At 44.4% G+C, this 15698-nt stretch overlaps 4 protein-coding genes across 4 annotated transcripts; 2 read left to right on the top strand and 2 right to left on the bottom strand.

Annotated features, from left to right (window-relative positions):
- Positions 1-1586: 1586 nt before the first annotated feature.
- On the top strand, positions 1587-6521 carry V865_006281 (uncharacterized protein; the record flags this gene model as incomplete). Its single annotated transcript, XM_066230040.1, has 5 exons — positions 1587-2418; positions 2480-3253; positions 3318-5885; positions 5957-6024; positions 6111-6521. 5 exons carry the CDS (start codon positions 1587-1589, stop codon positions 6519-6521), a joined length of 4653 nt encoding a protein of 1550 aa, XP_066086137.1.
- A 394-nt stretch (positions 6522-6915) lies between these two features.
- Positions 6916-10773, top strand: V865_006280 (uncharacterized protein; the record flags this gene model as incomplete). Its single annotated transcript, XM_066230039.1, has 12 exons — positions 6916-7153; positions 7219-7278; positions 7352-7637; positions 7764-8196; positions 8260-8355; positions 8422-8529; positions 8596-8835; positions 8895-9215; positions 9275-10008; positions 10090-10217; positions 10288-10448; positions 10534-10773. The coding sequence occupies 12 exons, from the start codon at positions 6916-6918 to the stop codon at positions 10771-10773; spliced, it is 3045 nt and encodes a 1014-aa protein (XP_066086136.1).
- Positions 10774-12012: 1239 nt separating this feature from the next.
- On the bottom strand, positions 12013-12807 carry V865_006279 (uncharacterized protein; the record flags this gene model as incomplete). Its single annotated transcript, XM_066230038.1, has 1 exon — positions 12013-12807. One exon carries the CDS (start codon positions 12805-12807, stop codon positions 12013-12015), a length of 795 nt encoding a protein of 264 aa, XP_066086135.1.
- A 360-nt stretch (positions 12808-13167) lies between these two features.
- On the bottom strand, positions 13168-15461 carry V865_006278 (uncharacterized protein; the record flags this gene model as incomplete). The annotated part of the gene is made up of 5 exons (XM_066230037.1): positions 13168-13425; positions 13494-13706; positions 13785-14016; positions 14099-14457; positions 14604-15461. 5 exons carry the CDS (start codon positions 15459-15461, stop codon positions 13168-13170), a joined length of 1920 nt encoding a protein of 639 aa, XP_066086134.1.
- Positions 15462-15698: the final 237 nt, after the last annotated feature.

Genomic DNA, 15698 nt, shown 5'->3' with positions numbered 1-15698 from the left:
CAAGTCACTGTAACTTCATGAGGCTTCACACTGGTCATGTCACTTCCCGTAGACATGGGAGCAACATTAGCGGGCTGATACGATACTATCTCTGACATCTTGAATTCATTCGGATTGGTGTGACGAACAGTGAGTAACAAAGACGAACAGATCAGAAGAAGGACCGTGTTTATAGTGGTAAGACGTTTTAGTCGACCTGTCGAAAATGTCACGCAATCCCAAGAAGACATGCCTTCCAATCGATCTTCTGACCAAAGACCCGTCAACAAAATGGAATCCTCTTTTGCTAGAATGATGATTCCATTCGAGCAAGTCGGATTGCTCAAAGCGTTCTTGAATTGTTTGAGATGTAATAACGAATTGTCATATCCCAGGAAAACCGATTTGTTATATGGATATACACTCCTGATCAAGGCTTCGTCCTTCTCCGCCAGATTCAGTATGGAATTTTTCTTCCAGATACCCCAATTCCCTTTTCTACTCATTCCTGCGTGCCCTCTGAAGTTTTCCGAGATCCTATTATGTGACTTGTCTGACTTGCCATACGCTTTCTCAATTATCGCTCTCAACACTTTACGTGGTTTATTGGCTTCGAGTGGAAGTCTCGTCTCCGACTTGTTGCCAAGTCATATAACGTAGCTAGCGAGATCGATCAGTATAGCATGAAACATAAGGATGGCCTCTAGCTTCCGAAGCACCAAGATTGGTGATCAGAAAGGTCAAAGTCGCCTCATGACGCTGTAAAGTATTATAACGGTCATGTCAACTCGCCAGCCCGGACATGTTAATCATGTTGATCGTGTTTACATGTATCTAGATTGATGCCATCAAGTTCGCGTCATCAAGGTGTGTATGATGACAAGGCACGGCGGCCGAGCGTGATCGTAATTTCGTTTTACGCGTCTCGTTTTCTTGGTGATGACCGATCAACGACCAAAGATGATCACTAGCCTGCCGATGCATACTGAGATGATCTGCATTCTTTGGCTATGTATGCACGACAATCAAGGAATGAGTAAGTGGACCAGTCATATGCATGGTCATGAATCACGACGGGTGGTGGTGGTGTGATCGTGTCCCAAGCTATATGAGACTACGCTTGCTAGTGAATGAGTCTACGTCGCCAAACAGATGGAAAAGCAAACTTGCCTCGGTGATTCCCTGAATCCGACAATCATCAAGATAAACATTAGTCACGATGGGGTATGGCCGAAGGGGACGTGGTTAGATCCCATTACAAACTGATCGTAATGGGATTGTAATCGCGTTTGAATGTTTGTATTCGGCAATCCGGTGGAATTATGCAGTCCCAGTGTTATGTGTTCTGTTTCTGACTAACCCCCACACTGCTCTTTTTTCATCCTCGTACTCTCCTCATCATCACCATCATCATAGCATTGTATCATCATTGGCTGTGCACCCATCATTGCTATTGCCCCATCACTTGTATCCATAACATATCCTATCGGACACCAATTATAATCGGATGCAACAATAATATCACTCCATTCGACATCCCATCCCCTATCATCCACTCATTTCGATAATCCGGCTTGGCTTCTCGCCTCGCCTTCTCCTCGTTCGATATGGCTACGACATCGACATCAAAAACACCTTTGGTACCTCGGTCCAAGAAACATCAACCGTCATGGTATCGTCGGAATATCGCCAGACCACTGTCCAAGTTGAACCCTTCCAAACTTTTTCATCCCGGTAAACAATCCTTGTCATCGAGATCGATATATATCAACGAAGAGTTACCCTCAGAATTTTACGATAAGAAAGGGAAACTATTGAAGAACAAGAGATATCCAACGAATCAAAATGTCACATCAAAATATACGATCATAACTTTCCTACCTAGAAACTTGTTTGAACAATTTAGAAGAGTTGCCAATATCTTCTTTGCTGCAATCAACATCTTACAATTCTTCCCTAAATTCTCAACCATCTCACCGGGTTTGGTCATCTTACCGCTCATTGTGGTATTGGCAATCACAGCGATCAAAGATGGATACGAAGATATCAAAAGACATCAGGCGGATCATAAAGTGAATCATTCCATCGTTCACGTACTAGGTGGTGAAAATTATGAGAATATGAACCCGATGAAAGCGAAAGAGAAAACGTTTGTTCCTGCTATTCCATTACCGAAATTGAAATCACGAAAAGCCAAGAAAGCAGCACTCTTAAAAGAGCAAGAAAGGCAGAATGGGCAGGCGAACGAAGCTCCTCCTGGAGCTGAACCCAGAGGAGAGGATCATGGTTTAAGCAGGATGAGGAGTCAGGTCTCGAATTGGCAGGATGACCCCGAAGCTGGTGATGCACCGAATGAGATTGGTTGGCATAGGACAATTTGGGAAGATGTCAGAGTTGGTGATATTGTGAAGATCTATGATGGTGAACAATTCCCAGCGGGTGAGTGCGGTTTGATTACTGGTCTGACTGCATTCATTTCTGATCAATCTCGATGCAATAGATATCCTCATCTGCTCCACCTCCGAGGAAGAAGATGTCGCGTATATTGAAACCAAAAATCTTGATGGAGAAACCAATCTAAAGTCCAGAAACGGTGTACCTGGATTATCACATCTCGATTCTGCTCAAGCATGTACTCAAGCTCACCTACGTATCGACCTCGATGCTCCTGAAGTCAACATGTTCAGATTGAACGGTGCTGCAGTAAATCTAGAAGAGGTTGATGAAGAAGGGCAACATCCCATACATCCCGTCACACTTGAAACCACGTTGTTGCGAGGATGTGTATTGAAGAACACAGCTTGGGTCATTGGTATCGTCATTTTTACTGGAGCAGACACGAAGATCATTCAGAATGCCGGTAGAACACCATCAAAGAGATCCAAAGTGGAAAGACAGATGAACCCTCAAGTTTTGTTGAATCTGTTTATCTTAGCATTAATAGCTATGGTCTGTGCGATTGTCGATCACTTCAACGAAGTCAGATGGAATAATGAACAATCCTATTGGATGTTATACGCTGATACTCCAGGTGATAATCCAAATATCAACGGTTTAGTCACCTTCGCCAACGCTTTCATCACTTTCCAAAATATCGTTCCGATCTCGCTGTATATCTCCATCGAAGCTGTTAGAACCATCCAAGCTGCTTATATCTACTGGGATAGAAATATCAAATATATCAAGAATGGTGTGGTGACTAGGACAACAGCTAGGAGTTGGAATCTGTCAGATGATCTTGGTCAAATCCAATATGTTTTCTCGGATAAGACAGGTAGGTGCCCACTGTTCATCTTCGAGATCGATCTTTCTGATAACGATGTTTTGTCCTCTATCAGGTACACTCACCCAAAACGCAATGATCTTCCGACAATGTTCCATTGGTGGACGAATATACATTGGTGATGGAAAACCACCTTCTCACCCTACTCTAACCCATATACACAGCGATCCTCATCAAGTCCAGAAAGCCTCTTCCGGTTCGAGCGATTCTGAAGACACTGCGCAAAATGGCGACGAAAAAGGAGATGACATCAAAGTCGCTTTACCCAAAGAAGTTCTCGCTCCTTTCCATGATGACGAGCTTGACAAAGATCTTGCTGCTCACGATACCGAACAATCAAGGATTCTTCACGGCTTCTTCGCTGTGCTAGGTTTATGTCATACCGTCCTTGCTGCCGAGCCTGAACCTGGAGTCATCGAATACAAAGCTCAATCACCTGACGAAGCTGCTCTCGTACAGTCTGCTGCCGATGTTGGATTTGTGTTCAGAGGACGAGATCATAATATCCTGAAAATGTCTACCCCCTTCTCGGATCAACCGGATGAGTACGAGCTACTTCATGTACTAGAGTTCAACTCTGCTAGAAAACGAATGTCCGTCATTCTGAGAAAATTGGACGAAGATGGAAGGATATTCCTCTTGACCAAGGGTGCCGATAACATCATTTTCGAACGATTATCCAAAGACAATACGCAACGGGAGCTCAAGCAGAAAACCGATCAAGATTTACAATACTTCGCTTCCGAAGGTTTGCGTACGCTTTGTCTAGCATATAGGGTACTAGGTGATCAGGAATACGAAACTTGGGCTAGGGATTACCACAACGCTACGGTCGCTTTGCAGGATAGAGAAACTCAAGTCGAGGCTGTCTCTTCTAGGATCGAACAAAATCTGATTCTGCTTGGTGCGACCGCTATCGAGGACAAGTTGCAGGATGGTGTACCAGAAACTATCACAGACCTGAAAAGAGCCGGCATCAAAGTTTGGGTTGCTACCGGTGATAAACTGGAAACCGCCGTTGCAATCGGTTACACTACAAACCTTTTGACTCAAGACACAAATTTGATAGTGGTTCGGGAAGGTCGACATTCAATTCAAGATCAGATACGTGACGCCCTCGAAGGGTTTTTCGGCGGCGAACATGATGTCACTAGAACCCTTTCCAGAATCAGCTCGAGATCTAGACCATCTCACGAGGCGCCCAATCTTGCTAGAGTCAATACTGGTGTGCAATCGCTAGTCGGAAGAGACAATGGTACTCGACCTGGCGGCTTCTCTTTGGTCATCGATGGACACGCTCTCGCTCATTGTTTCGAAGATGATGAGACTGAAAGCCTTCTCCTCGCCCTGTCAACCCAATGTAACACGGTCATCTGTTGTCGAGTCTCACCCTTACAGAAAGCTCAAATCGTCCACCTCATCAAGGACAATCTCGGTGTCATGTGCTTGGCCATCGGAGACGGAGCCAACGATGTCAGTATGATCCAGGCTGCCGATGTTGGTGTAGGTATCTCTGGTGAGGAAGGTCTTCAAGCTGTCAACTCGTCCGATTACGCCATCGCTCAATTCCGATATCTCAAGCGACTATTGTTCGTTCACGGTCATTGGTCATATTACCGAAATTCATCGATGATTCTCAACTTCTTCTACAAGAACATCATCGGTATCGGAGTATTATTCTGGTACATGATCTTCTGTGGATGGTCCACCACATATGTCTTCGCTTATGTCTATCTGCTATTCTGGAACGTCTTCTGGACGATCATGCCTGTTCTGGCGATCGGTCTGTTCGACAAAGATATCGACGATGAATCCCTCATGGCTTTACCGGAATTATATAGGAAAGGTAGAGAAGGGAGATATTTCGGTATCAAGATTTTCCTTTATTATCTATTTGAAGGATTCTACCAAACTGCCGTCATCTACTTCTTCATCCATTACACTTACGTCTCCACTACAATGCGAGGAGACGGATATGATGTGTACATCTACGAAATGTCAACTACCATGGTGATTGGTGCGGTGATGGTGGCGAACTTGTTCACAGGTCTAAACATCGATTCATGGACCGGATGGACATACTTCGGTATTCTTTTCGGTCCAGTGTTGATCTGGTTATTCACCGCTATCTATTCAATCATCCCGCCCTCATCTTTCTATACCGGTGTATATGGCAATGACGTTTTCTTATTTAGATCAGCAGCGTTCTGGTTCGGTTGGCCATTCGTCTTTGTCATCGCTTTGTTACCTCGATATATCATTAGGTACTTGGATCAAAATGCTTTCGGGGACGATATCGCCAAGATGAGACTAGTCAGGAAATATAACCCGGATGTCAACCCCGAAACTCATCCGTTGTTAGGTGGTAAATTAGGTGAAAAGGATGAAAACGAAAACGATGATGTAGAAGGTGCTCAACCACAGGGTCAAGACGCCATCAGATTAGAAAGGATGAGATCAACTTCAAATCAACCGCAATCACCTTTCGGAAATGCTGGCAACACCGATGACGTTGAAAATGGTCAGAACAGCGCAAGACCAAGTTACGAGAGAAACCCTAGGAGTTCATTCCAATCGGGTAGATTTGGGATGCATTCGCAAGGAAGGGGGTCGGCTGTCGATAGTGAGTTGAATTATCCACGAACGTCAATGACAAGTGTAGCTCTTATACTGATATCCTGTGTCACGTCGTAGTGTCAACTGGTCTGTCACAAGAACCTTCGAGGGGTTATGGATTTACGATGGAAGAAGGTGGTGTAGCTGTGAGTACAATATATCCCCTACTTACAACTTACAACTTCACGTGTTCGCTTGCACTCCATGCTGACATCGATGTCTTCACTTACAGATCCAAAGAATGCAATCCCGATTATCTCAGCATTCCCAACATTCCAACCGATATCGGTTCATCCCTCGAATGGGTGGTCAATCCAAAGAACCCTTCCAGACTGCTCCAATCCAGCAGAAAGGAGGTATGGCCAAAATACGTGAAAGGGCAGGATCGATCTTATCGCGTAAGAGAGCTGGTACAGATGCGACTCATCATTCCGGTGGGGCCGGTGGAGTAGCTGAATCACCAACTAAATCAGGTGGATTCCTTTCACCAGGTGGAAGTGGTGGCTTGAAGAAGAAGCAGAGTACGAGACAGTGGGAGTCGCAGGGACCCGAAAGAGAAGAAGAAGAAGGAGAGGACCCAGAGTTGGGTAGGGATCTGGGTAGCGGTCAGAATATGGCACCGCCCGAGATACCAAGAGTATAATACTTTTTTTTTCCATTCTTTCTACTTACGATAATATAGTTTAGTCCGATTTCATTTTTTTTGCAGCACATTGCTTTGATATAGGTTGGTGCAGAGTGAGTGAATGTGAGAGAGGGTCTTGGCTATATTTATATGCGATTTTATATTTCTTACTTATAGATCTCTTTCATGATATGCACCCCGGATATCCTTCGCCTTTGCTTTGCCTGTGCAGCACATGCATAACCTGCAGGAGACGTGGATTACGAGCCGAGTGTGACTTTGAGATTGACGCCACGTTCACAACCCATCCTAAACTTATCCCTCCACCTTGAGCAGCATTCGACCAGATGAGATATCCATCAACTATCTCTTTTCGCAACTGCATAGAAGACGATAGACGAAGTAGGACAGTATGATATTCCTACATAGGGTATATACCCTCTTCTTATTCCTCTCCACGTTATTCACGACAATCCTTGCGTTACAAGCCGACCTAGCAGGAATAGTAGATTGGCATCGACCGTTAATTGGTGAATTCATTTTAGAGCCTACCCCACCTATATTTGTGGAACACAAGGATACAAGTAGGGTTGTTGGATTAACTAAGAAGAATGTTTTGGCTGTGCTGGATGTAGAGAATGGTGATATAGGTGAGTCATCCCAATCTTATGATCAATGGGGCAGGATGAGACTAATTTTGGGAATTGGACGTTAGTATGGAGACATCATTTCGAGGATTATGATCCAGTGATCTCATTCCATGTTCATAATGACAGTGAGTCGTACAATATAGAAATATTTGTGTAGTATCGCACGAAGATGTTGATGTGTGCTATGCTGTGGTATAGAAATAATCCTGCTTTCTGGTCCTGGAGGATCCACTGCCCGTCTGTTTTCGCTGTCGACCGGTTCACTCTCATGGGAGAAATCCGTCATACCGTATGAAGAGCAGATACGTGGTGGTGGAATCCTGACTACTCCCTATCACCTTGGTACGGATGTCAGCTTCGTACCTTCCCATGAAGGTGAAAGTGGAGACGAAAGCGTCATGATTTTGAGCGATGGGAAGAGGATTACTAGATTGGCATTGAAAGATGGGAAACAGCTATGGGCCACTGAAGTACCTGGTGCAGGGTGAGTAATTACATCCCCTAACCAACTTCGTGTACTTCACTCTGTTCTCTTTACACACTGTAAAGGACGACTGTTGACGTGTTGCTAACGCATATCTCTTTTTTATGGACATATCATTATATCCAGCTCAACTATCCTTTTCAAACAGCTGGTCTCAAGCGGATCATCCATTCACGTACTAGGCATCCAAAATGGTATCTCGGCACAGATGTTGTTGACTACAACGTTAGATCTGAAAACGTCAATACCGAAAGGAGATTTAGGTCAAATACCTTCAATAGTCAAAATACCCGAACAAGCCCTCATCTCTTCTACCGATAATGGAGCAACGAAAGTGGTCTGGACGGAACATGGTAGGATCAGGATAGTAGTCATCAAAGAGGACGGGTCGGTAGGGAAGGAGATCAAAGATCTTTTACCTGGAAAAGGGAAAGTGTACAATGAGATCATTGAAGTAGGCACCAGAACAAGCGGTATCATACTGGGCCGACGATCCGATGGAGGAGTGGATGTTATCAATGTGATCAAAGGGGAGAAGGTTGGGGAGTTTGAGCTTTCGGTGAGTCTCATATTTGCTCACCTTTGGAGACAACAAGTGATGTGCTGACCCCAGAGTGTTTAGACCAAATCTGATGAAAGGTCGGACTCTGTATATTCCGGTATCACCACGGCCAAAGGAGTCATACTCAATCGAGTATATTGGTCCTTCAATATGGCTGTGAGTGCCTTCTACTGCTCTCAAAAAATCAAATCATATATCTGATCGTAATTGGGAACTGGACAGGTCGGAGTCGCTCAGACCATCAACATCCCCAACGTTGAATCGACAGACATCATCACATCCGGCTTCACCTTCTCTTATGATACCGCCTCGCACGGGACTTTCCTCCATGTGAGCTTGAACAGTATCCGCGTACCTCAATGTCACTCTACTGACGTTCGATTGAGGATCATGCAGGCCGCAGTATCACCCACTCTGTCTGACAAGCAATTGCCTGTTCTGATCCTCACTACATCGAGCGGTGCCATACAGCGAATGGAGCTAGACAACCCTGGCTGGGTTCGCGAGGAATCGTTGGCGGATATCAAAGCAGCTCAATTCGTTGATCTTGGTGAACCAGAAACTGAGGAAGTGAGAGAAGTCTTAGCGGAAGAGAGTTTTGTCGGCAGGCTGAGTAGACATCTGGCTGAACTCAAGGTGAGTTCCACATGTCTAGACTTCTTATTTCGTTGAAAGTACTTGACGACATGCGCCAGGATCTACCCGGATATGTCATTCGATTTGCCAAGCGATTCACAGCCGCTTCGTATACTTCTGCATTACAAGTTACACCCTTAAACACTACTCACCTTCATCGAGACCAATTCGGCTTCCAGAAACTCCTCATAGCGGCAACCGCGAAAGGAAAAATCTTTGCACTCGATTCGTCCACCGGGAACGTTATCTGGTCTCGAAATCTAGGCTTGACGAGCGAGAAAGGCCCGGAAATAGAAGTTGAGGATATCTGGAATGTAAGAGATGGTGAAGGTGGCCGAGAACCTATGTTGGCTATTTTGGCTACTAAGACTGTGGGAGAGGTGAGCGAATATGATAAGGATGCGAGTTGATCCCATCAGCTGATATGAGACACTTGTAGACTATATCCACAATCGCATACCATCTCCATGCTTATACCGGCCTAATCTCGGGGGAAGTCGACCCCACCAACCACCTACCACTAGGAAAGACACTGTTCGAAGGAAAAGCCCTGAATGCTTTCTTACTTCCATTCGAGAATTGCGGTTCAAAAGCTACTGTCTTGGCTGTTATCGATCCCTCCAATTCCCTCCACATCTTCCCATCATGCAAAAAAGTCCTCGGAGCGATCGAAGGTATATCAGATAACTTATTCTACACAGCTCAAAGTCGATCTATCGATGGAACAATCCTTCGGGGCTTTATACCATCTGCGGCCACTCAAGGGGGCGCATTGAAAGGCGAGATGATCTGGCAACATCCCTTTGCCGAAGGAGAAGTAATATTGGAGACACAACCTGTTATATTCGATGCGATAGCTTCTTTCGGTCGAGTTCTAGGCGATAAGTCGACTCTATACAAGTACTTGAATCCTCACTTACAGATCATATCGACTTTCACACCTTCCACAAAAGGTGTATCATCAACATCGCTAGAAGGAGTTGGAAAGGCGTATGTTATCGATACCACCAATGGCAGAGTGGTGTATCAGACCGAGATTGACGGAGTGATAGGTAGAGGCGGCATCAAAGTTGGCATGGTTGAGAATTGGCTGGTTATCAGTTGGTTAGATCAGAGAGGATGGAAGATTGCTAGTACAGAGTTATACGAAGATTCGGACAAGAAAGGCGTAACGTGAGTGTGCGAAAGGACAAGCTGGGCTGTGCCATCAGTGGTTCAAGTCACTGGAGGCTGACTATCCATTGCTGTGTACAGACCTTCACAATCCACCTTTGCGGAAACTCCGGTCATCGCTATCTCACAATCTTTCATCTTGCCCACCGAAGTCAAGACATTGGGCTTCACAACTTCAAAAGCTGGTATAACAACCAAGGAAGTTATCAGTGAGTAGCTATTTGAGCTGATAGCTAATGCTGCTAGTACAGCCACTGATGCATGCCTCGTTTAAAATAGTCGTAAATGGTAAAAATCAAATCGCTACCATTCATCGTAGACTGCTCGATCCTCGTCGACCGGTCGGAAAGCCAAGTTCAAGGGATAAAGAGGAGATGTTGATTCCCTATGAGGCTTTGATACCTGTGGATCCGAAAAAAGTGATCTCACATAAATATCAGGTGAGTGCGGTTCCTACAGTCCATACTGTTCGTCATAACAAGTCAGTGCGGACGAGTCACTGATATTTTGGACATATTCGTACAGGTACTCGGTGCCAAGTCTCTCTTGACTTCACCAGCATTGGTCGAATCGACTTCACTCCTATTCGCATATGGTCTAGACCTCTTTTTGACAAGGGGTATAACACCTTCGGGAACATTCGATATCTTATCTGATACATTCAACAAAGCTCAGCTACTGTTAACCCTGGGTGCTTTGACGATAGGGATCTTAGTTGCTGGACCAGCAGTGAAGAGGAAGGAACTAAAGAATAAATGGTATTGAACAGAATAGATTTTTTTGCGTAGAAAATGCACAACCATAATGTCTCATAGCCTCGGATGGTCTTCGTTTACGCGTGAGGTCTTCGTCGGCCGGATCTTGAGGATTGAGGCGTTCTCGAACTCATAGGACACACTTGTTTAGGGTCTCAGATCAATGGAAGGCTTGTCGTGAGCTTGAAGTCTTCCACTACTGTATGGTTTCGAACCTGTGTATCCGGAACACGACAAGTGCTCCGTCCGACCCCACTCCGGGTACAGTGACAAATGCTACCAAGAGTGAAACACCAAAAGCCACAATCTTGTATTATATCGATACGATAGACATTTGGGATTACGGTCCTTTCACAATGACAGTAGCTATTGACAAGTCTGCTATCACTCAAGGTGATTTGAAAAGTGTCAGAGAAGCTTATCGATCCATTGAATATCTTACAAAACCCATTATGGAGATCTACCGAGAGAACGATTATGAGAATTCCGAAAGTTTGGCCAAGTACAAGTGGCAGGTAGATAGATACTCAAAGACATGTGGACGAATATTATGAAAGATATTTAAGATTGGATCCCCACTCCTTCAGTGTGCATCGTATTCTCAGTACCGATCATGAACGGGACCAGATGTCACGCATGAGGAGCATGTTAGATGTGTGGGATCCCAAAGAACGATCTAAAGTCGTAGTGGGTGTACATAACGTTGAGACAGGCGTACGTTGGGAAGGCGTCGAAGAGATGAGACGTTTCAGATTGTATACTCGACCTACCGATCAAGCTTTGGATCCGTCCCAAATACAATTTTCATCGAAAAGGAAGTACGAGAGGCTAATTCGCAAGGGGTCCAAGCGGCTGAGCGGCTTCATAAACGCACGATGGGTGCATCAGAGTTTGAAAGATCTTTGGATTGGAGGGACGTATCGTGTGGATGGCCATACAAGGACGTTGCTTATATTAGTGTAGATGATGGGTACATTGATTAGTTGGAGAAACAACCGTTCAATTGTTTGGACAAGATTGAGAGCATCCCTGATAATGGGCCTGCGATATACAAGAATGGTGGGATTTAGAGGTCAAAACTTGTCTATCTAAGTTTTGTGTTTTGGATATTATGACCTCCAGTAATTTTCATCCTCCAATCTTACATGTCAGATGAAGAATTGTTCCCTGGTCATCTCTAGCATCCTTCATATGCACCCATTCTGTGTATACCATGCATTGTTTCAACTATATCTAGTATATCCAACTTTCAACCACTCATCTCCTGTTCTTCAGAAGGAATAACCGAAGGCAAACTCTTTTTTGCCACCCAGTGGTGATGTGGATTGTGCTCCTTGGGATAATGAAACTTATATCCCTCCCAATCCTCCCTTGTCTTTCGTTTGTAGCTCTGAACATCTATCGGTTTTCCTTCAAGATGATCAAGTGGTATCTTTGGGAAATGATCAAGGTAAGTATTCGTATCGAACTCGGTGTGGCATTTGAAAGGTAACGTCCCCGTCTCGGTCTCCGTTTTGAATTTCGACCAGTCGACATATTGCTGTTCGACCCATTGACTGATCAGATCCCTCCCAGAACGATTAACAGAATCAGTATCGTCTATGAGTCTGTCAACTACGTTCTCCCCTTCTTTTATAGTGGGAAATGCGATATAATCAGACACATAAGGCTTATGACGCAAATACGTGGCAAGGTGTGTTCCAAATTCCATCGTTTCCGAATATCCAGATTGATTTTGTAATGGTCCTTTCCTTGGATCACCCACAATTCGCAGATCGATATATTCAACAGGTCTTCTGATAGTATAAGACGGTTCGGTGATTCTGTACCGAGGGACGTTCCTACATTCTGTTCCCGAGATGAGATAGGGATGGACGAGGAGTGTAATGCTATGCCAAGGTGCTGAGGCGGTTACGCTCAGGGTATATGTCGGACCATCATCTTGTGAATGATGGTTGGAGGTCTCTGATTCATCTTGTGAGGTGAATAGGGTGACAACACGGGAATTTGACGGCGCACTTCTCGAACTCGATGAAAATGGCATGTTCGGATATTTAAGGTCGTTCGATAAGAGGAATTCCGTATTTGAGGGAGATGAGACAGGTATATCAAGCTAAGTATTACAATGCAAGGGTTGCAGGAGGATATAAGAAGAATGAAGTTTTAGCCAAGCTCCTACATATGTTTTGGACTCCTTACTGAGCAGTGATTCCTTGTCAACATCGTCATTCGAGCTACTTCGCAGACTGACTTATTTTCGGACATCCTTTGGAAGTGCCTCACACCAGAATAAAAGGAAGGAATGAGCCTCACTCTACGTCCATGACGTCCACGGGACATTACACATATATCATATCGCATAGGGATATTAACGAAACAGGATTGTACCTCCGTTCGATAGCAGCTAGATAGCACCCATCTTACTCATCTTCTTATCATGTCCTCTAGTTCTAGCAGCATTGGAATGACCTCTACTGGACTTACTTCCCCCTCTACCACCTCTTTGTCCTCCACCCTGTCCACCTCTACCTCCACCTCTTCCACCTCTATTTGGATTGCCTCCTCTCGATGATCCTTGTTGTGGGTTATTTCGTGGTGGCGAGTTCTGTCTGTTCTTCGACATCCTCTCAGTATGAGCAGATATTATATCATCTTTATGAGGCTACCAACAGAAAAACAGATACATATATAAGTTATCCGCGATTGTTTAACACATTCGAAACCACTTACATCTCTTTCCAGCATGATTCTCCAACCTTCGATCTGACCATCATCCCAGCCAGTCATCTCTCTCAATTTCTTTCGCTCACTCGATCTTCTCGTGGCTCCATCTCGCTCGAATACCCTTTGGTTATTTATATAAGCCGTTCGAAGTATATCCAGTCGTTGTCTATTGGAGGGGCCGGATGAGGGCGTAGTAGTTCCAGAAGGTTCACGTGAGATCTGTATAACGGAAAGAAAGAGATATCTTTCAGTATTTCTGCTTCAACAAGCTTACGAATCCAACACGAGGAATCTCACCTTCACTCCATCCTCTTCACTAATCTCATCCTCTTCATCATCACCGCTCGTAACTTTGATCCTACTGATCACACCATCATCACCTTCCTCATAATCATCCTCATCGTCTAGCAAATTAGCATCTTTTAGTGCCTGTCTTCGTTCCTCTTCTTCTACAGCTTGGTTTTCTACTAATCGCATAATGGATGCTCGTAATGTGTCGGGTATGGTATTTGATAAAGTAGGTAATGACCTGGATATGAGTACATACATGTTAGATCGGTCCAAAATGATTCGCAAAAGGGTTGTCTTCCCGAAGATTGAGATGGACTCACGAATCATCATCTTTCAGCTTCAATTTGCTCAAATCCAAATCTTCATCATCGAATATATTCCTTCTTTCCACCTTGCCCTTCTTATCACCTTGACTAGTACCGTTACCATTAACTTCGAGTGTATATGTTTCAGGTATACTATCACCTTGAGATAAAGTTTGAATTGCCAGTTTCAATTCCTTCAAATCGTCAGGCAAACCTTCACCTTTGTTGAAGATAATTTCGACGATCGGCGAAGCTTGTTCGGAAGGTGTTGCTCGAGATCCCTCTGGCAAAGATGAGATAGATGGATGTGAAAGTGCTGATAGAAGTAGATGCGGTGGGAGAGTGGGGAAGAGTTGTAGGAGATGTTGGACTCTCTATAAGCAAAAGCTCTCGTCAGCTCTTCTCATGATTCTCACGCATAGCATCATAGCATCGATGATGGACACTGGTACGACTATATGGCAAACTGTCTTCTAGCGAACAGCAAGAGATGAGTGATATTCGGCCAGTCGATACTCACTCTATCATCCTTTGCTCTCTCATCCCTCTCTTTCATCAAAACCTCTTTGACCTCTTTCGAAAGACCTTCTTCATCTCGCTCAAGTAAAGCTTCCCAATCATCTCTCAACTTCGATCCATCCCCCATCACCTCTCCCTCTGTTTTTGGTGCAGACGATTCACCCATAAAAGCAATCATAGTTTCTTCTACTGTATCATGTCCTGATGGAACACTATCCAAAAGTTCTTTACAAATCATCAATATATCCGATTTCACTCTCACTCTTGTAGCCGCTCTTTCGTTTGGGCTAGTCGTAGTGGAAATGGTAGAGTAAGCTTTGGATAATGATTTGATGACATTTTCTGAATCTTCCAATACCAAAGCCAATAATTCATCGTGAGAACGAATGATCGATAATAATATCTTTGTTGATTTTGAGATATCATCTACACATTTATTCCCATTGTTATTGGTATTGCCGAGATTGAGCCTATTGATGAGAGAAGGTATGATATCGATCCTAAACACTTCAACTAAATCTCCGTTCAAATCGAAAGCGTTTGTAAGGATCTCGTTGATAGTTGTGAGGTATAATGGATATGCTATGATTGCATCTAACAGGATAGAAGCTTTGATCAAACCAGGATGAGAGGTTGATAATTCTAGTAAATGCTGTAGAGGGATAGTAGATTTTGCTTGAGGGATGTTGCCTGACGAGGGTGAAGATAGAGTGATGTAAGCGATGATATGGAGAATCGATCGTAGAGCAGGAAGGGTGAACGATGAAGGAGGGGAGTGAGATAGTTGGGATATCAAGTGGGGTAGGAGTTTGGGATAGAGTGAGGGAGGTGGGAGGGTTGTCGGGAGGTTGACTATCATCGTGCGAGGGCCAAGTTGAAGTGGGTAAGGAGCGATGGAGGGAAAGGACAGTTGACAGATGGCTCTTGCTCCAATGACTCGGTCTACCTTACAGGCAAACTAGACTGAAGGTTGAAAGAAATGCAAAAATACTCGATAAATTCGACATGAATCGAGCAAGACATTTACTTTGGATCACCTCCACTCGGATCCGATAAAATGTCAAGATTTACACCTGGGGTCACTCCAATACACATG

Source organism: Kwoniella europaea, chromosome 1, assembly GCF_036810445.1.
Source record: "Kwoniella europaea PYCC6329 chromosome 1, complete sequence".
NCBI classification, from domain to species: domain Eukaryota; kingdom Fungi; phylum Basidiomycota; class Tremellomycetes; order Tremellales; family Cryptococcaceae; genus Kwoniella; species Kwoniella europaea.
This window is presented reverse-complemented; position numbering and strand designations above follow the sequence as displayed.